This window comes from Coturnix japonica, chromosome 21, assembly GCF_001577835.2.
Source record: "Coturnix japonica isolate 7356 chromosome 21, Coturnix japonica 2.1, whole genome shotgun sequence".
Classification (NCBI taxonomy): domain Eukaryota; kingdom Metazoa; phylum Chordata; class Aves; order Galliformes; family Phasianidae; genus Coturnix; species Coturnix japonica.
Genome location: NC_029536.1, coordinates 5,885,710 through 5,909,960, shown reverse-complemented (window position 1 = coordinate 5,909,960; position 24,251 = coordinate 5,885,710). Strand labels below are relative to the sequence as shown.

At 50.2% G+C, this 24,251-nt stretch overlaps 2 protein-coding genes across 11 annotated transcripts; both read right to left on the bottom strand.

Annotated features, from left to right (window-relative positions):
- Positions 1–1,044: 1,044 nt before the first annotated feature.
- On the bottom strand, positions 1,045–6,591 carry DDOST (dolichyl-diphosphooligosaccharide--protein glycosyltransferase non-catalytic subunit). The gene is made up of 11 exons (XM_015882765.1): positions 6,414–6,591; positions 5,788–5,898; positions 5,578–5,664; positions 4,975–5,078; positions 4,126–4,220; positions 3,707–3,800; positions 3,138–3,286; positions 2,724–2,871; positions 2,294–2,414; positions 2,040–2,146; positions 1,045–1,547 (listed from the first exon to the last, which is right to left on the bottom strand). Exons 1-11 carry the CDS (start codon positions 6,574–6,576, stop codon positions 1,398–1,400), a joined length of 1,329 nt encoding a protein of 442 aa, XP_015738251.1. The 5' UTR covers positions 6,577–6,591; the 3' UTR covers positions 1,045–1,397.
- Positions 6,592–6,760: 169 nt separating this feature from the next.
- On the bottom strand, positions 6,761–23,353 carry SH2D5 (SH2 domain containing 5). 10 transcript variants are annotated; one of them, XM_032448666.1, is made up of 9 exons: positions 22,568–23,351; positions 22,368–22,448; positions 22,195–22,269; positions 21,867–22,010; positions 21,508–21,779; positions 20,786–20,960; positions 18,826–18,928; positions 18,596–18,755; positions 6,761–11,317 (listed from the first exon to the last, which is right to left on the bottom strand). In XM_032448666.1, exons 1-9 carry the CDS (start codon positions 22,652–22,654, stop codon positions 11,302–11,304), a joined length of 1,113 nt encoding a protein of 370 aa, XP_032304557.1. In that variant the 5' UTR covers positions 22,655–23,351; the 3' UTR covers positions 6,761–11,301. The 10 variants fall into 10 exon arrangements, with proteins under 10 accessions (XP_032304557.1, XP_032304558.1, XP_032304555.1 ...); XM_032448667.1 differs by having other exon boundaries at positions 21,585–21,779; positions 22,568–23,350; XM_032448664.1 differs by lacking the exon at positions 6,761–11,317 and adding an exon at positions 16,469–16,881 and having other exon boundaries at positions 21,585–21,779; positions 22,568–23,352.
- Positions 23,354–24,251: the final 898 nt, after the last annotated feature.

Below are 24,251 nucleotides of genomic sequence, written 5' to 3'. Positions count from 1 at the left end.
TGTCCTGAGAAGGGCAACAAAGCTGGTGAGGGGTCTGGAGCACAGGCCATGTGAGGAGAGGCTGATGAAGCCAGGATCGTTCAGTCTGGAGAAGAAGAGGCTCAGGGGAGACCTTATTGCTCTCTATAACTACCTGAAGGGAGATAATAGTAAACTGGGGGTTGGCCTCTTCTCTTGTGTAGCTAGTGATAGATCCAGAGGGAATGGCTTCAAGCTGTGCCAGGGGAGATTCAGGCTGGATGTTAGGAAATAATGTTTCTCTGAAAGAGTGTTCAGGCAGTGGAATGGGAGATGGTGGAGTCACCGACCCTGGAGGTGTTCAAGGGACATTTGGACATTGTGTTAAGGGACATGGTTTAGTGGAAACTATTGGTGATGGGTGGATTGTTTAATTGGATGATCTTGTAGGTCTTTTCCAACCTTGGTGATTCTGTCAGCCACAGCAACATAAAACACAATGAATGGTCACAAAGCAGTTGTTTACCCCTTAAGCCAAAATTCATGGCCACGGGGGAAGAGGCCAAGCTCCAGTACCAAGCTAATCAACAACAGGCGTTTCCCCAGCACAACTTGATTTGCATTCCCCAGGTTTCTTTAGCTTACCAAATTCCAACCTGCCCACACATCCTGGAAGGTTGCAGTGCCAGCCAGAAAGGCTGACAAGTCTATTGCTATCTGATCAAGTTGTTTCTCCAACCCCCAGAGCGTGAAATACCACCTTCATGAGAAGGCAATGCGCCATTGCAGAGGTGTGTGCGTGTGTCTAGGGGTGAGGGCTGAATGCTGGGAAGGGCTGGTACCCTCCAGGGGTGGTGGTGAAATCCTCACCTGCCCTGCATGTGCACCACTCCAGGAGTGGAGCTGAGTCATGGAAAAATATGAGCCCCAAATGCAAAGCAGTGGATGAAGAGACAGGGTCTGTGCAGCACAGCTCTCCCCAGTGCACTCACTGGCTATGCAGAAAACATTTAACTCTGATCCCCTCTATGTGCGCCTCACCACACACAGCAGCCTCCAGCCAGAGCACCACAGTCAGCAGCTTGCTTCAATACACAGTGAGAAGATTAAGACTTTATTTTAACAATGGAATTAATCTCAAACCAAAATCATTTCTACCAAGGGGCAAGATAAACAGCAGCACTGTGAGCTAATCCAGGAACGATACCAGAGTCATCACATTTCAACATTTTCAAACATTCTGACAGATTCTCCACAATTATCTGGTTCATCTTCTCTATTGTTAGTCAATCCACATGTTTAAAAAAAGAAAAAGAAAAAAAAAAAAAAAAAGACCAAATCAGGGCTGCCACCTACCAGTCCTCAGTTACAGCAAGGGCCCTGAGAGCTGCCCATCTGTGCATGGTGCCAGGGAAAAGGCTCTTCCTCCCATAGGGAGCTCAGTCAGATTTCTCCTTCTCCTTCATGTGCAAGAAGACGATGCTGAACATGAAGAGGCCCACCATCATGGAGAAGGCCCCGGCATAGTATGGATATGCCGAGGGGATGAAGCGTTCATACTGCGTGTGCTGGAGGGGACGCACAGACACCTGGGGGAGAAGCAGGCATTCTTTCTGAGTTTGGCAGTATGCAAAGATAGATACGGGGTCCTGCACCCAACTGACTCCTTCCAATCTCCAGAACCCATTACATTATTGAAAAGGCAAGCAAATGGGATGAAATCACATCCTTCAGCCAGAACAGAAAACCATTCTCAGTGTCCCATGTACTTTTACAGCTCCAACCATGTGCACAGATCAAGCCTCCGTAACATTAAGACTATTTCTATATGGGCATTCACCATAGATGTGTAACAATGGCCCAAAGAAGAGGTAACCACAGCCATTTTTTTTGTGGAACTCATTTCCAAATATCAAAAATCAAATCAAAGCGGGGGGGGGGGGGAGGAAAAAAAAGGAGAAAAAGAAAAAAAATAAATCAGAAGTACTGAAATTCATTGTATAATGTCAGATACAACACAGCTCAGCAGTAATAAAAAACACCCGTTTTTTTCTTACAAAATTAACCCCCACCATACTTACCTGGGTAGAGGAGTAGAGGTGAGTATAACCAAGCCGATTATAGTCCACCTTAAACTGGAACACTCCGTAGACATCCGGGAGCTTAAACTGCACACTGTACTTGCCACCTATGAAAAAGACGATCGTGACAAAGTTTAACTGACACAAGCAATGCAAGAAGCTGTAGAAGCTTTCACAGGTCTTCCTGCTACAATGCCACCACACCAAGAGAGCGAACATCCCAATACAAGGCACAAAAGGTGAGGGGAACCCACCATTTCTCTTCAAGAAAGTTCTCACAAATGGATCGATGCGGACAAACTCTAGCTGGATGTCATCTCCGTCAAAGGGGATCCACTTCCCATCAGAAAGCTTTTCTATTACAATGCTGTATTCCTGGAACAAACCCACAGCGCGTCAGTAAGGTGCAGGAGGGATGGCTGAAAACAAACCTCAATCCCAGCATGCAACTACAGAAGGGGTACAGCTCAAAGAGATTGAGGAATTATCCCAGTAGGTTAAGCTTCCCCTCTGGTAAACACATTCTGGGTATCAGTAATAAGTTTTCAGCAGTCAAAGAGTAAGTACGTATGAATGTTCCATGAGTATGAACATGGATCCAGCTATACTTCTCAGCTCCATGTTGCCTCCTACCCACATAACAGAGGAGCACATTCCAAGCACACCCCCCACATGGAGCCTCACCACCAGATCAGTGACGGTGTAGGCATTAGGAGGTGCAAGCTCTCCCACACGGTGGTGAGACACAGCCCCAACACGCAGCACGCCTTCTTCCTTGAACACCCATCGGGACAAAGCAACAGCCAGCTCATAATTACCAGTCTGTGAATACCTAAAAATGAGGGAAGACAAAGAAAACATGAAGACCACCCCAAAAAATAAAACTACACACTAAAAGCAAAACTGAAGCAAGAAAAAGCTATCCTGAGTTGAAAAGAATTACTCTTCGAAGCACTTCAAGGCCAAAACAACCTATCACACACTATGTACATTCAAGCTTCTTGCTGTTTCCAACAGCATGAACATTTGTTGCCTATTTCCTTGATCACAAAGCCCCCCACATACACCTGATGAAGGGATGCCAGCAGGCTGGTGTACCGTTTGGAGCCAGGAGTAGCTTTCTGCACAGCAGAATTAAAGAAAGCATCGCTGAAGAAATCCAGAGAGCCACTGAAAACAACACGAGCATTGTTCCTTGCTTGGAGTCCAGCAATCAGAAGGGTATTCTTCCCAACTGCATGTGGATACTGAAAAGAATAGCATTTAAAAGGGCATTTAGTCAACTTAGAGGTGATTAAAGAAGAGTTAGACAATCTCCACGTAATCATGGGTCACATGCTCCACAGTTCAACAGAACCCAAGAAACGCAGCAAACTACTCAGAATAACCAAGAATGGAATCTACAATGCTTTCCATCTACCCAAGCAGAGCTTGGGATGAAGCCATTTAAAGGAAGTATACTCTGGAAGAAGTATCAGCTTAAACCAAAGTATTGTTCATGCTGGCCATTTTCCCACCAACTAAAAGCAAGAAGATTCTCAAGGAGACATCAGGAAGCCTGACACTTTCAGAATCAACCAGCAGTTTAACCATGCAAGCATTCACCTCTCAAAGTTGCTGACAACTAAGGGACTTGACTAAAGAAGAGAAAAAGTAAAGAAATATACCTGAGTTATGGGTTTATCTGGGAAGAAGGAGTATGAGGTAGAAGAGCCAGTCAGGATATCCAGCACCAGTGGGTTGTCAGGATCAGCCACCATCCTTGTGTGGAGAGGCACAATGAGCAGCATCAATACCCAGAGGGAGCTGTAGGCACTGACTAAGCTGTACAAACCTCCTTATTCTTGGATGCAATTATACAGCTGCAGAATCTGCACTTACAGAAATGAACTACTTTCTCAAGATATTCTGTCAAATTATATTAAGAAACATCACTGAGGCAAAAACTAAGCTGTTTTGGAAATTTTATTTTGGTTACATCCAAAATGAAGGCAGATCACTCACACTAGGCCAACCGCAGCTCATGTCAGCACCAACATTTTTGCACTGCTTCCCCAAAAGCAGCCTGGCTGTGCAGGTCACTTACCCAACTCCTCGGAAGAGAATGGGGTTCAGTGCCTTTTTCCCCACAATGGTGGGGGCCTTCAGGAGATTTTCAGCATCTGCTACTAGAAGCGTGTGCTTGGAGGGAACAAGAGAGATCTGTGTAAATGCATTGCACAAGCAAATGTATACATATATACACAAAACATGCAGTTCCAGTAATTTTCAGGTTTTAGAACAGCAAGCAACAGCTTCTATCTGAAAGTCATCTTTATTTTTACATGACATGAAAACTAAACAGCTATTGTATAGATGTTACCACCTCATTAAAAAATCAGAATAACAGCCTTTTTTGTTTAACTACAGTAAATTAAATATGCTGATATATCAGGAAATTTAACACCTTTTTGATAGAAACAGTATCACCACAGTAGTTTACTTCTCTGAGCAGCTTTCATCTTTAAAACAGGACAGCATCCACATACTGCTTAAACAGCTTCTTTTAAATAAAAACTACCACAGTAACTCCAGACCTTAACAGAGGGTTTTCATGTTTAAGCACCAAATAACAAGAGGAAAGAAAACATGGAAACATGTACACATCTACAAAGATCAGTAGTAGCAGTACAGGGTAGCAGTACAGTCAAATCCAGGGAATTCAGAAAGATGAATTCAGGGCAGAGACCCCCACACACAATGCTGCAGTATTGTGCCAACACAATGACTGCTGCACCACTGGATGCTGCTGAGCAACACTACGCATGACTTTATTGGGAACAGCAGAAAAGGGGTGGAACAAAGGAAGGAAAATAAGGACAGAAGATTAATCTCTCAACCCTTATGTACATGTTCTCATTAACAAAGCCCCAAACCTGCAGACAAAGATGCTCACCTGGCCTGGGTCTGATACATCATAATTGTGATGGTCAATGACAGCTGTCCTTTCTTCATCAAATTCTATCCCACACTCGCTTCCCAGCTCCCGCAGTGGGTCACCTGAAAGGAGAACACGATTCCATTATAATGCCAAACTCAGAAGGATGTAACCCAGATTAAACACTCAAAGTATGTTTAGCTGAGAGATACATTCAGCGCTCTACCAGCCAAACTCTGAGCACTAAAACCTCCCTCTGTTAAATTCCCATTCGAAACGGAAATAAAGGCTGGTTTTGTTTCTCACCCCAGGTGAGAAAACCATCTTCTCAGAGCACAAACCTTGAGGTTCATAATTATGCACACGAAGCACATCTATTTAAGGCTCTCATCCACAAATAACCAGGAAAGACCTCTTTACAAGCATTTCACCAGCACTTCAAGGAAGTGCAAAGCTGAAGGACGCTGCCCTATGAGCTAATCAGATACTGTGTTTTTCCTCCACCGCATTTATTTTTCAGGAGCTCCAAGGAAGAGGACTGCAGAACCTGCTTGCTGCAGGTGCGTGTGATGGAGTGACACATAGCAATGTACCCCACAGCCCAACAGGCACCACACTCACCAATGTCTGAGCTGGCGGCCACCAGGACACTGCCACCACCATCAATGAAAGCAGTAATGGTCTCCACATTGATGTTTCCTCCAAAATCTGCAAGTGCACACCAACAGCTCGTGACTGTGTCCCATAGCAGAGCCTTGTTCTCCAAAACCACCCCAGAACAGCCTCAAGCCCCTCCCTGAAGCACTACTGAAGAACTTCCCCAGGTCATACCCTCAATGGACGGCGAGAAGATGATCAGGTTGTCATAAAGGAACTCCCCGTACTTGATCAAGGAGAGGCCAGCGTCATCTGCAGTCCGAAAGGTGAGCTCAAAGCCCCTGTCTGTAGCCAAGACACACAGAATCATTACGTTTGGAAAAGACCGCTGAGATCATCCAGCCCTACAGCCCACACACCCTCACCTCGCCCACTACATCCCTCAGTGCCACATCTTCACAGTTCTTGAACAGCTCCAGGGACTCCACTGTTTCCCTGGGCAGTCTGTGCCAGGGCACCACCGCTCTTTCCAAGAAAAAAAGCTTTCCATAACATAAAACTAGAACCTCCTGAAGGCCATCACCTCTGGACATATCGCTGTTAGCGGAGCACAGAGGCCATTCCCACCTCAATCAACCACCCTTCTGAAGCTCTGGGGAGCAATGAGGTCCCCCCGAGCCTCCTCTTCCCCAGACTGACCCATCGTCCCCACAGCGCTGTGCTCCACAGCCCTCACAGCCCCGTCCCCACTCCTGTGCCTCGATACCCTTCTCGCAACGAAGGCCCCAACCTCGCACAGAGGGACACGGAGCCCTCAGCCCAGCGTCCCGAGCTCTCTACCTCCCCCCATCCCGCCCTACCGGCCAGGCTGCGGAAAAAGAGCGAGTGCGTGTCCCGGAGGTTGCCATTCTCCAGCAGCACCAGGGTGCGCGGCCCGGCCCCCGCCCCGGCCGCCGCCGCCGCCGCCAGCAGCCACCAGAACCGCACCGTGGCCGCCGCCATTTTCTCGACAGCGCGGGACATCCTGGGAAAGAGGCGGGTGCAATGAATCAGCCAATAGGCTCCAAGCACAGCGCCCCGGCCATCCAATCAGCGACGGCCAGCTACTCGCTGTTAACGGGAAGGAAGGTTGGTGCGCTGTGGGAAATGGAGGTTGGGCCTGCAGCTTAGGTGCTGCCTTGCCTTAATTAATCAAGCTCTTAAAAACTTCAAACATAAGGAATTTAATGAGCACTTACTGTTACCACCCACTTTTAAAAGCAAAAACTTCAGTGCTTTCTAATTTATAATTAATAATTAGGATGAGATTTGATCTGGAAAGAGAACTCCACGTTGGTTTAAACAGAAGTCTTGATACATCACACCATCAATTACTGTGGCTTTAAATGGGATTTAATTTTCACTGAGTGCTCTGTGTCCTGCACTAACAAAGTCGTGGGATTCCTGTTTTACGTGAAAAAGGTGCCGTATTTGGTGACCTCAATTAATCAAGTTCCTACAGTGCAGATACCTGACGGCATAGGAGCACGTTATTTAAACTGCCTCATATAGGCAGAGCAAAACTGACTTTCAAGCATGCTTAAGATGTAAGGGTTCTGCATATATATACATATAAATAATGTGCGTTTATATTTTAAAATATACATTTTTCCAGAAAACTTTGCATAGCCCATTTTCCTGGGTGATCAGAATGGGCCTAAGCCCAGTAGAGGGAGTCGCCTCCTCTCCCATCACAGATGTGTTCCTGTGTTACGCAGTAAGGAAAACGGCTTTTAAAACCCCCTGGGGAGCTTTGAGTAGGCTGGAGTCGTGGATCAACTTTGTTCGAACAGATCCTAAAAACGCCTGCAGTGGAGCTGGACTCGATGATCTCAGTGGGGCCTTTTTCACTCCAGAAATCCCATGAGTCTAATCAACATTATAGGTACTAACACAAGCACACACAAGGCACATTAGGCACAGATGCCATCATTCTGCAAACCTACTGCCCTAAGGTATCTCATTAACATTAAAAAATGGACAAGAAGAGAAGGAAAAACTGGCACAAACCAAGCTCATCTCATGTTCACGCTGCATAGCCCCACACACTGATGTGGGTATGAAGGAGCTAGGACTGCTGTTGTCACAGCATTGTGACCTTTCCAAGCAGGCAAGGGGTTTGTACGTAGCCTGAAGCACATTGGAACACTGCAAACCGTCTGTCTAGACATACCAGTGTTCTCTTTAAGCCAGTCTGGGTGTGCACCAATCTGCCTTTTTAAGGGCAACAGTGATCTTACACCAACAAGTCCCGGTGATCTTACACCAGCAGTAAAAATCCTGGAAGGGAGATAAATATTCAACAGAGTGCTGAGCCCAGGCATTCTCCTAATCCATGATGTGAATTCAGATCCCAGGCTGCTCACCCCTTGTACCACTGTGCTGGTGTGGCACCACTTCCTGGCGCAGCTGGTGCCTGTTTAGACAAAGCACACTGCACTCCCCAGCTGCTAGCTGCTCTCTTTGTTTGCACTGACATCTGTAGCAGAGCAGATAGCTCAGGGTCACCAGCACTGTCTCAGGTTGGAGAACATCCTACTGCTGATCAAACCTCTGCTGTTAATAGCCTCTTAACAATCTTCGGACCCATCGAAAAGAGCTCATTCTCCACCACAGATGACCTGCTATTCTACTTCCCTGCAGTTGCCAAGCAGCTTTCAGTTTTGTTTGCTTAATGCAGGACTGAATCCCACTCTGCTGACTCTCAGCCATCCTGTGGTGTAAAGCATTTAAAAGGTGACTTTGAAAATTCCACACCTGTGGAACCAAACTCTCCTGCCTAATCCACAGCCAACTCTGATTTTAACAATGCAGTTGGCATTTTTCCTTCTTTATAACAGGAAGAAAAAATTCAGGCACCAAGACTATTAAGATTTGATATATTGTCAAAACTGAGGGTTTCTTTGGAGCCATCTCCATTGACAGCCAGAACTCCCCACAAATTACAGACAGTGCTATCCTAATTTTATTAATGGCTCGTTTGGCAGGTAGGAGAGGCCCAGCACAGTGAGAGAGTGTTGTGGAAGCTCACAGAGATCAGCCATGTGGGAGATGTGGCCCTGTACCCCTCACACCCCAGCCATGGGATTCAGGTCCTGGGTCTAATGTTGCCAATCACGTTTTATTCCCAGGCAGTTTTGATGCTGGCTTTGGCTGAAATCTTGCAAATACTGTCAGATGCATGAGGCAGAAGCGATAGTGATCTCAGTGACAATGGAGAGTCTCTCAGGAAAACTCTCAATGACAGTTCACTCCTAATTACGGCATTAGGCATCGGGGTGCTGCACCTACCAGCTATTTATCTGCTCCAAATGGACACTGTTAATTTGGGGATAAAGAATGTACACCTGCTTGACTTTGGGTCGCACACAACACATAGCTGAAGTTCAGCAGTCAGACTGCTGTGGAAGAGTAGGATTGCTTCTTGCCTGTGTGCAACAGGAGGCAGTTATCAGAAGCAGCCGCTGACCTGGCAAGCACCTGCTGCTGGTCCACAGGTGCCAAAGTCTTCTCTGCTATGACAGCCTCCTCTGCTCCAGCATTCCCATCACCAGCACCTCGCACAGCTTGAGGAACTACTGAGTCCTGAGGACAAGACAAAAGGCTGCAGCTCCGAAAAGATGCAGGGTGAGTCCTGGGAGAGATGAAGCATGACACTGCCTACTTGGGTTTCTTCAGCCTGGGAGGAAGAAGTGGACTGAAGGGAACTTTGACTGATGTCAGTTCTTCATCTGTTGCAGAAGGAGAGTCTTTAGGCAAGGGTGTCGCAACAAGAATAGCTGCAGAATTCACAGCAGCTGAAGAATAAAAGAGCAAATACCTGCAATGTAAATAGTGAGCTCTGCATAGACTTAAATCTGTGCAAACATCACAAAACCTGCCCCAAAAGCTGAAAGCTGTCTGTTTGGCTGGGGGGAGAAGTCTGTTATTTACCTCCTAGGCTGGCAAGTAAAAACCATCAGAGACCCAGAGGGCATGTCAGGCAAGTAATACAGATCTTAAAGGGCTGGGAAAACCTTGAACCTCACATTCACATAGAAACCTATTTGAGAGGCTTATGGCAAACACGCTTGTAATCAGAGGGGAAAAAATAAACCTTTCACCTTAGAAAGCGATAGCATCGAGGATTAAGAATACGGTTGCAAGAATTAATATTGGACAATACGTGCTGTGCAAGCACATTACAAAACATGCTCTAAGGCACCACAGGAATATAAATGAAAAATGATAATGAATAGGATAGCTGGCAACCTTTGATAGGTGCATGGCAGGAATACCTGCCCTCTGACAAAGTGATAGTGTTGATAATCCACTGGGAAACCAAGAGCTGCATCAGATTTGTATGCAATGGAAGATACTGACACCCTTGTCTTGGGCATATGGGTTGTGGGAAGCCAGTTGGATCAAGACAGTCCTGCTGCCTGCTGAGACAGCTCTGCAGCATAAACCTCTGAGGAATGCTGCTCTAAGGCAGAGAAAACTCACAGCTGCATGGGCAAAATTGCATTTTGTTGCCTTAGGCCTTGCAGGTTAGAGCCAGGCTGGTCTTGACATGGAAAAGAGCTCAGGGAAATAGGGAATAGGACAAAGCTGGAACAGTCTTGCAAATGGACCAGAAGGTATAGTCACTCCTGCTACCAATAAGGGAGAGGAAGAGCAGGGGCTGAGACGCTGCTGCAGTTGTCAGTGCCGCTTCAGAGACTGCAGTGGCTACCATAAATCTGAGTTTGTAAGAAACCCTCTGTTTCAGCTTATTCCCGAAGTCAACCCTGCAGCATGTGAGCAGCACCAGGGCACTATCACTCTATGTTGTGCACCCTGCCTAATCCACACCTGCTTCCTTCCTGAGGTTCTCCTTGACAGCAGACAGCCTGAGGCCACAGCAGATCCTCAGGTTACTGATGCCCTCTTCAAAGTGGGCACGGGACTTCTGCTCTACTTCGTGGCTGGCCTTTAGCTGGGCCAGCATCTCTTCATCCTCCTGAAGGGCACAACAGAGAGTCTGGTGCAGCAGCACTACTCCCAACTGTACACAAGGTCACAGCTTACATCCACCCCAATAAAACAGTACTCACTGACGTTTTCCTGTGGCTGAAATGGGTGCAGTACTGATGAAAGGTGGCCAGCTAGCCCTACCAACCTGCCATTTGGGCAGATGTGGTGCCCTGGAAAGAGCTTTGTAACAAGTGAGGACAAAGTTCACTTCCTTCTGGCCCCTCTTCTTCTATTCTCTCTACCAACTCCTCATTCTTACTCCTGGCTCCATCTCTCCTCCTTATCCTTCTGCTTTTTCTAATGTCTTTCCCTGCTGCTTTCCTCTCTCCACTGATGGAACAAATCTAAGCATCTCATGTAGTTCACTCTTCTCGTTATATGTGCTTCAAATAAATCCTGGAAAGCCCCACTCATCTGGAGATGGAGTGAACATTACTGAGAGGAAATGGTATTGCAAATAAGGGCTCTGAGAACATAAAATTTGACCATAAGAAAAGGCCAAGAACCAAAAACAATACTATGAAAAGTATACTGGAAAGGTTGAACCACACACCTTTATGTCCTATTTGTAGTAGGTACCATAAAGATCCACAAACTTCAGTCAAAGACAGTAGGACTGTCTCCTGACTTACTTCTCTGATCAGCTGCTTCTCTGCTTCAGTATCTTACTGGGGTTGGAGGAGGGGAGCTGGCTTCCCTTCCAAGTGAACGGCCTCAGCAGGTGGAAGCCCTGCAAAGCAAAGCAACAGTAAAAATCATGCGCAGTTACTGGGTGGGATTGTCTGTGGGATGCCTGGAAACAGAACAAAGAAGCTGGCTGTCAGCAAAGAGTATTGCCATCCACGTGCTCCTTTGCACTGCACTCATGTGCCAGCATCTGTGCTGCTAAAACATCCACCCACTGTCCTCTAGCTCCAGAGGTGTGGGGAGAGGAATTGGCACCAAGCAGAGCAGGAGAGGTTTAAGCTTCAGGTATATGAAAGCAAATATCAGCCTGATCTCTGTCAGACTAACAGAAGATCTGTTTCCCAGGCTATGCTACTGACATGAAAGATAAAATATACTGGGAAGGAGATTAAAAAGAGCAAGGAATTTCCTCCTTTCTTCCCAGCTGTTTTTGAAAGGTGGCAGAAAGGGGGAAAAGAGAAAAATCCTTCAGCCTCTCCTAACAGTTGACCTTTGTCAAGGGACAACTCTCAAGGGATGATCAAGTCCCTAAAGATTGTTCTTACTGATTTGCTCTCTGGTTTCCTATTCCTACTGCTGAGGGTGAATCCTCGAGGAGAGGACAGGGCATTCTGTAAGGAATGCTGTTAGAAAGGCAAAAACTCTTCCTGCAGTGCCAAAAATTTGCAGTTCGGGATAACAGAAGCTGAATGCTAATTTACATATATACATATATGTATAATTGTATTTAATTTTATGTTGCTATTTCTTCACCGTCTGTGCTCTGACAGTTGAAATCCCTCTTCTGTTGACCAAATTCTAGCCAGACTTACCAATAGGAATCAAGGATATGAATCCTATTAGCATTGTCTAACAAAATTAGTCATTATTGAAAACTGGAGAAAATAATAGAGAATTGAGATGTTCTTTACCATTGGAATAAGGTCATTTTGGCAACAGCAAAGGAAGAGCAGATTAGCAGAATGGAGACCTCTTCCTGCAAGGGGTGAGATCTGGTGAGCATTTTACTTGCAAAACCAGTTTTTTTGGACAAAGATAAAACAGTTCAGGGGCTGCTGAGGTTTTCCTACTTGACAAGTTATCCACATTCATCTGTTCAGCTAGAACGGCCTTCAGCTTCTTAATCTCCTTCTGATATCCCAGGATATCCTTGGGGTCCTCGTTGATATAGGACTTGATCTTGATGTTTTTAGCTTGATTTGCATAGCACATAGTACTGAGGCTTCCATCATAACTGCTATCAGCTGGAGATAAGCATGCTACCACCAGGGCCTTGATATTCCCTCCCAGGGAGCCCTGCAACAGCCTGGTCAGCACTGAGTCGCAGTAGAGGATGTGTTCGCACCTGCCATCAACCAGGACTGAGAGCGGAGAGGGAAAGGTTTGCTTCCTGTGTGCCTCCGGTGGCGCAGTGGTTAAGGACGCCACTTTGCAACACCAAAGGCCCTGGGTTCGAATCCCCTGTGGCGCAAGTGGTGGAAGTGCCGCTCTGCTACACAGAGGCTCGAATCCCGGGGGGTTGGACTCGATGATTTCTAAGGTCCCTTCCAACCCGCGCAAAACTATGAAAGGTTAATTTTGGTGGCCTCTTTGCTGTGCTCTCCTGTAGTTCCAGTTTCTGACTGTCTCCTACTTCCTGCCTGGTCCACCACATTAAGTTTTGCAGCCCTAAGGTGGTCCTGCCCTCTCTCACCTGCAAGAAAATCATTCCAAGCTAGGCTGTTCTCAGGAAGCAGCATCTCAATGGTCAAGAATCAGAACAGGCACATGATGTAATGACACAAGTCTCCTGTTACTAAAGCAGACACTTTAGGAACCCTTCAATTTCACCAGCTCCTCAACATACTCAACTTCACACCGAGTTTTCATCAAATCACAGCATACTGTCCACAGCACCCAGATCTCTGTACCCCAATCAGTCCTCATGATTGCATCCCCAGTTCACAGCAATTGCTTCTTCAGCACTCCGAGCACTGATTTCCACCAGAGAACATCACACTTTGAACCACAGTTTAAATCCCTTCCAGGCGAACTTCTACAAAACCTCACCTTGAATTTAGTCAAGAGTCAAACTTTATGGATGTGGAGGACACCTAAACATGAACAGTAAATGGGGGGAGGTTAAAAGCTTACAAGTAGGCATGAAAAATAAAGGAAACCTCCTGCACTGGGATATTCCACTTCCAGTTACTGCAATGGATCATTAACTGCAGAACTTACCGTTTGCAGCAGAGCACTATTTCACACCACACTCCTTTAAAATATTAAGTGCCTGCAAATCCTAACATTTTACACGTGCAACTGGAAAATAAGTTGGAACTTATCCATAGACCTCCAAGAAACCTAAAGAGAAACATAAATACCAGTTCACTTAAAAGCCTAGCACCCAACACAGGAGTGTAAACACTTCAGTTTCCTCACTAGGCTTAAAGTTGGGGTTTGACATACCTACATAATGTGAGGATTGGCATCTGCCAGCTGTGCTAATTGGGACATTCTATAAATCCAACACACACCGCTTTGGGCAGATGTAAATGAGAATTTCTCATCAACATCTGGAACTACAATTTAGGAAGAAGCGATGCAACTTTCCCGATCGCTGAAACACCTGAAGAGAACACAGCCAAGCTGTTCAGGGCCTCAGCTGGGGTAAAGGATGAGACAGAATACAGGAGATTAATTCCTTTCTTAGTCCCTGAGAAAACCTTTCAAGGTCCTTGTTCAGATGCAGTAGGCAGTTTTATCGGCTAAAGAAATGCCAGCTGAAATGAAATACTTGGGAAAGAAAAATTAGTCACTAAAACATCATTAAGGGACTCTTTATTCCATCTTTAAACCCATATTAGCTTTTTGCTTAAAAGTTGTGCCCCATAATTAAGCTAAATGAAAGAATCCTTGGGTGAATTGTAAGAGAGGTCAGACAAAGGAGAGACGGATACAAGTTTCTCCAGGCTTCGCAATGTCTGAGCTCCAAGGCACTGAATGGGCTGTAAGTTCTGGCAGCTTTTGCTAGAAATGAAGGCTTTAGAAGATAAAAGAAGAACAAAATACGTTTCCAGATTGAGTGCAAGACATTTCAGCCCCAAGGGGAACAGAAGAGAAAAGATTCCGAATATTCAGCTATCTCACTCTGCAAAGTGTCAGGGCATCATGCTGATTCCTATGGACTGAAGTCATGTAGGCTCCAACTTCTGCTGGGGGCTGACTGGTTGGATTCCACTGATCCTGTGGACGCAGCACATCCAGCACCTACCTACAGTGCAGATTTCCTTACGGATGGTAAAGACAGAGCAGTCCTTCATCACTGTGTTCCTACAGACTGCCTGCACAATCTTCTCACGCTGCACCACTCTGTGCACGAGGTGCAGGGAAAGCCCCTCCAAGCACAACACCTCCAGGTGCTCCTTCAGCTGCAAGCAAGGACAGCACAACACAGGTCAGAATGGGAGCAAGGCTGCGGGAAGGTGTGCAGAGGGCTGTCCACCAGCTTGCAGACTAAACAAAAAGAGGGAACCACCTTTACAGGCAAAAAAGAGCAAATGTTACGGATTTGCTGATGGATTCAGCCATCTCCCAGGACACGAGCAGCCCAGCTGCTCTGCACCAAGCTGCCTTCTAACCCCTTCTTCCCCTATTATTTAGCAGCATATTTTAAGAACTGAAACGCTTTTCACCTATTATGGCAAAATCTCTAATATATGTCATCAGTCATAGGGAGCTTTTTAAAACCAAAGCACCGATTCAGTAATCAGAGTTATTGTTACCAGTGCTGTACTGAGCCCCTTCGTTCTGAGAGGGTGTCTCATTCGCACCGACGCAGCTCCCCAGATCACACCCATCACACACAGGCAGACTGTATCTTTTTTTCCTCCAGATGAGTTCGTTTATCTGATGCTCTGAAATCCCATCCAGGTACCTGGGCAGTGTTGAACGACTAATAGCATCTTTTCAAAACCATAGAAGGAATCACTAAATCGTGCTGAGGAAAACACACAGCGCTCTGAGGAGTGATTGAGGTGTTCAAAGTGTTGAATAGTCCATCAAACCTACATAAAAAAAAACCCACAAAACAACTGAGAGTGCTGCACTCCCACATGAGCCCCTTCTGAAACTCCCTCCACACTGGGAATTTTAAGTGAGAGGAATTCATTTGCACCAGCTGTGTTACACCCCACGTCCTTGAAGCTGGTAACCAGAACTTGATCGTATCAGCAGGGATATCAATACACAGCTGTCACCACTCGGTGTCAGGGATGCGATAGATCACAGCATGGCTGGAGTTGGAAGGGACCTGTAGAGGCCATCTTGTCCAATTCTCCTGCAACAACCAGAGACACCCACAGCTCCTTTGGGTGCTCAGAGCAGATGTGGCCTTTTGGGGGGGGGGGGGGGTGACTTCCAAACACCTCTAGATATTTCAGCGATGCTACAAGGAGGGAAATAAAAAAAAAAAAAAAAACGTGGGCATAACGAAGCAAATCTGGCTGAAAACTGAACTCAGCAGGACGGTAGTCTTGTTCTACCTGTGCCTGCCCAGAATTAACCCAGTTCCAGAAGCACAGCCAGGCTAGTTTGTATGCCATGACTTCTGACTGCACTACAGGAGAATTGGCACACCTGCATTTGAGGGTGCCACAAAGCCCTCAAAAAGCCCCATGGCTGTGCCATGCTCCTACCAGAGCTCCTACCACCTACTTTTCTGCCACAGGACTTCATTCCACAACAGGCAGCCGAGCCCTGGGGCTTCAGATTCTAAAAAATCACTGATGTTAAAGGGAAAAGGAACAAAGACATGGGATTTCAGAGGAGAACAGCAGGCTCTGGGACTCAGAAGAAGCCGTGGGTCAACCCAGGAGGCAGCGGGGCCCAGCGGCTGTGCCCAGCGTGGAGGTGTTTCCCTGGAAACGGCTGTGCCCGAGTCCTGCCCCCCTGTGCCAACCACAGTCGTCATGGAAACCTGTGTCACCGCTGATGGGGAACAAAGGATGGGGATCTGCAGCATGTGGTCTAAATCAGCACCCAGCCTCTTCTCTCCCTTCTCTCTCCCAATGCAAGCACGCTCAGAAAGCAAAGCAGCGCACTGCCTGCAAGGGGATTTGGCTGCATGGATCTAGTAAATGTGTATGTTTGGTGGCCCTGCCAGGCAGGGGGGTTGGAACTACATGATCCTTGAGGTCCCTTCCAACCCGGGTCATTCTGTGATTCTGTGATTCTGTGTGATCTGCATGAAGGCAGGAGCCCACACAACACGGCCTGCCAGGCTGCAGGGCACTGCACATCCCTCCCACCGCAGCACTTCCTTGCAGCACATGGTGCTGCTGCTGCTGCAGCCTTCCCCGCACAGCTGGTCCTACACGGGAGGAAACTGGGCAGACAATTTATTTACAGGTGTCCCCAGGAATACATGCAAAAAGATCCGAGAAGGCTCCGAGAGGTGTGTTTTGTAAGAGCCTGCCCCTTGGTTGGGATTTCAGGGCATTTTTCCTCAGGCCTTCCTGGCCTCAGCTCCAACTTCTGCTTGATATCAGCTCCTAGAAGATCTCGTATGTCCTCACTGTAAATGTCCAGGCAGAGAGCTCTCACCAAGAACCTGATGCTTTCAGCATGCTGTACAAAACAGGAGTGAATTCAGGAGGAGGTTCACAGTCTGAAGGCAAACAGGCAGCCCACAGAGTGCCAGCTGGGCACCCATCTCCCTGCTGCACGTCCTCACACCTCATAGAATCATAGAATTACCCAGGTTGGAAAAGACCTTGAAGATCATCAAGCCCAACCGCAGCCTAACCAGTACCCTAACTCTAAACACCCTACACTAAATCATATCCCTAAGTACCTCCCATGGCATTGCCTGGGTACGACTACTGAGTGCGTCTGCTTCCAAGCCTTAAATGTCTCAGGACTGTATTTCTGTAGGGTTCTATGGCAGACCCAGCACTGAGGTGACTGCGCTGCTGCACTGAGTTCAATTAGCACGTTGCTCCAAGCACAGCTGTCATAGCGCTTTGCAACACCTGACACTGCAGATCCACTGGGGCCAAACCTGCAGCACAGCAGAAATGGGAGCAAAAGTTACTTCCAGAAGTGAGAACCAGAGGAATGGCAGCAGCTCACTGAGCACCCAGAGTTCTGTCCCCATCCCAAGTGCAGCTGGACGCCTTCCTAGGGCCGCACCCCCCTCCTGCTCTCTGCCTGCTACTTCCCCGATGCTTTTAGTGCTAAAAACACTGCTTTGGGTAAAGCACTTCACCATGATGAGAACACTACCACAGCTCTGTGACAGCTGCCATAGCAGCACCTCGATACCCATCACTGCAGGTCACTCTTTATAACCCCCTTCCCATTCAGATCCCTGCCGGCCCCATCTCAGCGTGTCGCTTCTCCCCGCCGGTATCTCCGGCTCAGCCCCTTCCGTCCGGATCCCGCTCCGAACCCTCGTGTGTCGGGACGAATCCGCGCCGTTGCCGTAGCGACAGGACGGCGCCGCTCGAGGCCCCGCCCCGCGTGTCACGTGCCTCCAAGGGCGCGCGCGCGGGAAGACGCGGGAGCGCGCGAGGCGGCGTGGGGAGAGTAGCCGGGGGCGCGCGTGGGGGCTCGAGGGCGTGAGCGCTGGGGATTGCGCGTGGGTGTGCGGGATCGGCACCGGCCGGACGCAAGAAGGAGCTCGGGGCGGCGGGTGCGCAGAACTGTTTATTGCCGAGGCGGCCGCGGGGCTCCGCGTGGTGCGGCCTATCCCCGCTCGTGCTGCAGCAGCGCCGCGCCGTCCTCGTCCCGCTCGTAGCCCGGGTTGCGGCGCCCCGCGCTCAGGCGGCAGAAGCAGCTGCCGGGAACCGCCGAGTAGTGAGCGAGCAGCGCCGGCAGGGAGCGGAACTCGGCGTGGGAGTGCTGCGGGGAGACACTGCAACCAGGGGAGAACGCGGCCCTGCTCCGTGCGCTAAAGAAATGCACTTAAACACCCCTGAGCACTGCAGGACCAACGAGCCGTGCACCCACCCACCTGTGCACCGGTCCAGCTCGGAAACAAAAGCGCTTGTGCTCCTCTGTCTCAGTTCCCTGTGCACGGTGCACGCTAATGCAGTCATGCACTGGTGTGCGCACAACCCTCTGTATCGCTGCACCCAGTGAGTGCAGCCATGTGTGGATGCACATGCACAGTGTGTTCACACTACTACACCAATGATCGCATGCAGTAGTGCATGCGTGCATCCATCCCTATGCACAGATGCCCCCATCTCCATGCAGCAATGCAGCCGTGCATGCATTCCCTGATGCAGCACCGTACCCACACACAAATGCGCGCATGCAGCCCCTGCTGCCCGCTCACCTCCACGCAGAACCGGCCCTGCAGTGTCCGCAGCACGCAGTAGGGCACAACGCCGCAGGGCACACGCACCCACAGGCACCAGCGTGGGGTCCCGCCGGGCTCAGGGCGCAGCAGAAATGCTCCCAGCACGTCCCTGTGCAGCAGCGCGATGCCGTCGGCCCTATGGGACACACAGGTGGGTGTGGGGGGGGGGCTGTGGAGCTGTGGGGCCGGGGGGGGGCGGCACTCACCTGGCGATGCCAGCGAAGGCCCACACGCTCTCAGCCAGGGCAGCCTCAGTGTCAGGGAACAGCACCAGGCCCCGCATGCCTCTGCTCTCCCCTCCTGATGGGGCTGGGGGAGGTGGGTGGGTGTTTGGCCCCCGATCTCATCCTCACCCCCTGAGATCTTCTCTTTGAGCCCCAAATCCTTTCCTTGGCCCCACATCTTCTCATCAACAACAAATCCCCTCTGTGACCCCAAATCCTGTCCTTCCCACCGAAGCCTCTACTTAATCCCAAATCTTCTCCTAGACCTCAAAGCTTTCCTTTGACCCCAAAATCCTTTCCTCAATCTCGGATCTCTTCCTTGACCTCAAATTACCCTCAGTCACCTCAAAACCCCTCGCTGACCTTATCCTCTCTTTGACTCCAAAATCCTGTCCCTAACCCCAAATCTCATCCTCACCCCAAATCCCCTTCCTAGCCCAAAATCCCCTCCTTGGCCCCAAAATCCTCTCTTTGAGTCCCAAACCCTATCCCTAACCCCAAATCCCCTCATCTCCCCAAGTTCCCTATTTGGCCCTAAATCCTGTCCTCACCCCCAAAATCCTCTCTTCAACACCAAATTTCCTCTTTGACCCACAAATCGCATCCTTTACACCAAATCCCCTCCTTGATCCCAAATCTCTTCCTTGACCTCAAAGCCTTTCTCTGACCCCAAAATCATTTCCTCATTGAACCCCAAATCCCCTCCTTGACACCAAAATCCTCTCAGTGATCCCCAAATCCTATCCTTTATACCAAATCCTCTCCTCATCTTCTTCTTTTTGACCTCAAATCCCCTGCTTGACCCCCAAATCCCCCATTAAGCCCCAGATGCTATTCTTCATGCCAAATCCCCACCATGGCTCCCAATCCTCTCATAGAGCCCAAATCCCCTCAAATGACCCCAAATCCTCTCTTTGACTCCAAAATTCTGTCCTTATCCCAAATTGCCTCACCTTGATCCCAAATCCCTTTGAACCTGAATTCCCTCAACAGTCCCAAATCCCCTTGTTGATGCCTGAATCCTCTCTTTGATCCCACAAATCCTCTCAACCCCAAATCCACTACTTGACCCCCAAACCCCTCAATGACCCCAGAATCCCCTCAATGGCCCTCAAATCCTCTCTTTGATCCCCCAAATCCTCAACCTCTGACGCCTTCTGGCCCCAGAATCCTCTCAAATTACTCAAAATCCTCTGCTAAACCCCAAATCCCTTCTTTGACCCCCCAAAATCCTCAACCCCAGACTCTTCTGTGACTCCAGAGTCCCCTCAAATGACCCCAAATATCCTCTTAGATGCCCAGATCTTATCTTTGACTCCCCATATCCTCTCTTCAATCCGAAGCCCCCTCTCTGACCCCAAATCCCCTTCCCAGCCCCCCAAAATCTCCTCAAATTGATGCCAAGCTCCCTCCTTGACCCTCAAAATTATCTCCTCAGCCCCAAGTCCTCCCTCTCACCTCAAATCCCTTCTTTGACCTAAGAATTCAATCGGTGACTCCCAGTCTCCTCCCTGGCTCCCAAATCCACTCAGATGATCCCAACTCCTCTCTTTGATCCCCCAAATCCTCAACCTCTGACCCCTCTCTGACCCTAGAATCCCCTCAAACATCCTCAAATCCTCTTCTCAACCCCAGATCCCCTCTCTGACCCATTTTGTGTCCCCAAACCCTTCCATGGCCCCACAATCCCCCCGCCACGAGCCCCAAATCCTCTCCTCAACCCCAAATCCCCTCAACAGCCCCCACATCCCCTCCTTCACCCCTAAGTCATCTCTTTGACTCCCAGAGTCTTCTCCTCAAGCCTAAATCCCCTCAATGAACCCCAAATCCCCTCCTTCACCCCCTAAATCATCTCTTTGACTCCCAGAGTCTTCTCCTCAACCACAAATCTCCTTTCTGACCCCCAACCCCTTCCCTGACCCCATGTCCTCCCACCACTCACCCCCCTCGCGCTGCTGCAGTGTACTCTCAGCCCCGCAGTCGCGGTAGGCACCCGAGCGCAGCACTTTGCTGCGTATCGCCTTTTTGCGCACCAGCACTGGGGAGCAGTAGGGGTTCCCCGGGCGCCAACCCACGGCACGGCCCTCAGCCTCCGCCCGTCTCTCCTGGAGCAAATGCTGTGCAAAAAACGTGATGTGGAAATAGGCTGAGAGTTCAATGTGGTGTTGAGGAAAGGCTGCACAAGGAAGGGCTGCGGGATCCGCTCTGCAAAATGCCCGTGCGATAAAAGCCACGTGAGGTGGGCCATGCAAAACGCTCTGTGCAAAAATGTGCTGTGTACGACTGCGTGCTGGAAAAGGCCATGCAAAAGAAAAGCTGTGCAGAATGCAGCGCTGAAAGCAGCACGGGAAGTGCCGGGAAAGCAGCCTGCAAAAAGAGGCTTTGCTGATGTGCTATGCAAGGTATGCAAACTACTGTGGGAAGTTCAGCTGGTGCAAAATCTGTGCAAGGAAAGGCTGTGCAAGTTATGATGGAAAAAATGTGCTGTGCAAAAATGCACCGTTCAAGGATGTGCCACGCAAAAACAGGCTGTGCAAAGAATATACTGCACAAAAATGCAGCCTGCAAAAAGAACGAGTCATGCATAAATATGTTGTGCAAAAACGTGTCGTGCAAAAGATGGAAAGGTATGCTGTGAAAAAAATGCATCATGCAAAGACGTACCATGCAAAAAGTGCACCATGCAAGCATGTCCTGTGCAATGTGCTGTGCAACGCTGCACTGCAAAGGCCTGCACCCACCCCTGCACCCAGCGGGCCGAGGGCGGGCAGGCGCCGCAGGGACAGGAGCGCGTTGACGGTGCGTGACACCTCCTCAGGGTTGAGGGGCTCCCTCAGCAGAACGGGAGGGTCGGGCTCAGCTGCCTGCAGCTCAGGGTGTGCCTGGAGGTAACAGATCTGGAAGGAGCGGCACAGCAGCAGGTGCAGCACGTGAGTCTGCAGGGACAGAGGGGATGAGAATTAGAACGATAACACAAAGATAATGGTAGCCTTAAGGGGGGGTTGGAGCACGCAGCCACGCACCTCACCCGGAGGGCCCACAAATAGGTGGCAGAACAGAGCGCTGGGAGGGCTGTGGGGGTTGCGGGCCACGAAGGCGAACTGGCACTCGGCGTGCAGGCAAGTGCTGTACAGGATGCGGCGCAGCGCGTGCGCCATCAGCAGCGTCTGCAGTGACAGTAGGGCCTGGCTGGGACTGTGGTGTGAGCAGAGCCCAGCCCCAGCCTGGCTGCAAATGCTCAGCTGCAACGCACGCAGCCATGCTCTGAGTGCTGCAGAACCCCTAGAGCACCTCTGCAAAGCCGCACCCAGCACCCTGCGCATCCCATCGCACTCTGCACCCAGCACCCACCTCCCCATCGGCACCATAGACCTTCAGTCCCTGCAAGCTGAACCTGAGCACCACAGACCTCCTCCTGGGGCAGTCCTGGCCGGGAGAGAAGGAGTGGTTGTGGGGTCCCCCCCACTGCCATTTGGCATCCCCACACCAGCCATGGGGATTTGAGGGCAATGGGGATGGCCCACCTTCAGCGCCTGCAGCTGGTCCTCCAGCTGCCCCGCATGCTGCTGCAGCTCCAGCTCCTCGACCATGAAGGAACCCACGTACTGGGGGGCGGGGGAGGGGAGGGCGACAATCACATCCAGCTTCAGCAACCCCCCATGGGATTCCCCAGCCGTATGGGAATGCAGCACTGTGGGTCAAACCTGCACCCCAATGGCCTCACCTCTGCTGGCTTGGTGATGCCCCGGGTGCGAGGGGGTGGTGGTGCCAGATCCAGCCCTCTCCCATTGCCTGTCGTCTTCTTCTTCATGGCAGCAGCTTCCTAAATCTTTACCCCAATGCAGAGGTCCCCGAATCCTCACCCCGATGCAGAGGTTCCCAAACCCTGACCCCATCACAGAGGTTCCCAGATCTTTACCCCAGTACAAGGCTCCTGGATCCCAACCCCAACCTTAACCTCACCCCAAGCACCATGTGAGTATCCCCACAGCCCAGCCCCAGTGCAAGGGTCCCATGGCCCCAGTGTTGTGCAAGTGTTCCCAGATCAAGACCCTTCTCCCAGTGTGAATTCCCCATGTCAACATAACAGGGATCTCATACTCTGCCCCCAAGCTCCACGCAAGGGTCCCATGTCCTAGGCATGATGTGTGGGGGGGTCCCCACACCCCGACCCCAAACAAGACGCATGCGGCCCAAACGAAACCCAAGCAAGATCTACAGGTACCCAAATCCCGAGCCCAGGCCGGGGTCCCCGCATCTTGGGGATGGCAGCATCTCGTGGGGGGGGGGGGGGGGTTAAGCCATAAGGATGTGCCTCAAAGTGGTTTGGGGCTGAGACCAGTGCAATTCGTGACACCGCTGGATGCAAAAACAGACCACGGGGAAGGGAGTCCAGGCGCATCCAGAGCGGGTTCGGGCTCAGGGCCGCCCCATCCATTCCGGCTCCGTCCGGGGGTCTCCCTCCCACCCCCAGCCAATCCGCAGGCAGGCAGCCCCCAAGCCCCGCCCCCTTCTTCCCACGGTCCATTTCTCAATGGGGGCCCCCCCAGCCCACCGCCTCTACCCTGCAGCTCCCCCAGGGAGGGATGCTGACCCCCAGATAATCTCGCCCACCGCAGCGGGCCCCGATCCCCCGCTCACGGGCAGCTCCAGGGAAACGCAGGCGAAAATCCTCCTGCTCTCGGCCTCAGCCCGGCGCGTTCCTTCCCGGGGGGCTCCGCCGGGCGCAATGCAGGGACGCTCTGCAGGGATGCTCTGCCCGCCGCTGTCAGGCCCCCGCCGCACTCCAGGTCCCGCCGAGCCCGAGCCCACGGCGGGCACGGGGCAGGCAGCGAGCTCCCATTTCCTGCCTCCGATCTGCCCGCGATGAATCACTGCAATTTACCTCCCCGTTTCTCTCCGTCTCTTGGAAGCGGCGGCGAGCAGAACGGCTCGGGGCTTTTTGGGAAACGCAGCTGCAACCCGGTGCTTTTTTTTTTTGTTCCTCCCTTTCCTTTGAGAAGCGACGCTGAGCCCTCACACTGCACACACGCAGCTGCACATTCACTGCCCATCTCACCCCGAGTCACTGCACCCACCGTTATCCATCCGCTCTGCTTTTGATCACAGAGCTGGATAGAAATAAAGGAGGCTGGCTCCAAGCTCGCTGCAAAGAAAGGGATGCAGCCATATGTAAAGCCAGCGTCATGATCCAAAAACTCAACGTTACATCCCAAAGGCTCCAAGTTGTGCCCCAAAAACTCAATGTCACACCCCCAGAACTCCAAATCGTGCCCCAAGACCTCAATGTTGTTGCCCCCACCTCCCAAAGATACTGCCCCAAATCTCAACATCGCATCAGGAAAACCTGAAAAATGCTCCAGTTGGGAACAAGGCAGCAACTGCCCACAGCCAGGGAGGCACCTGGA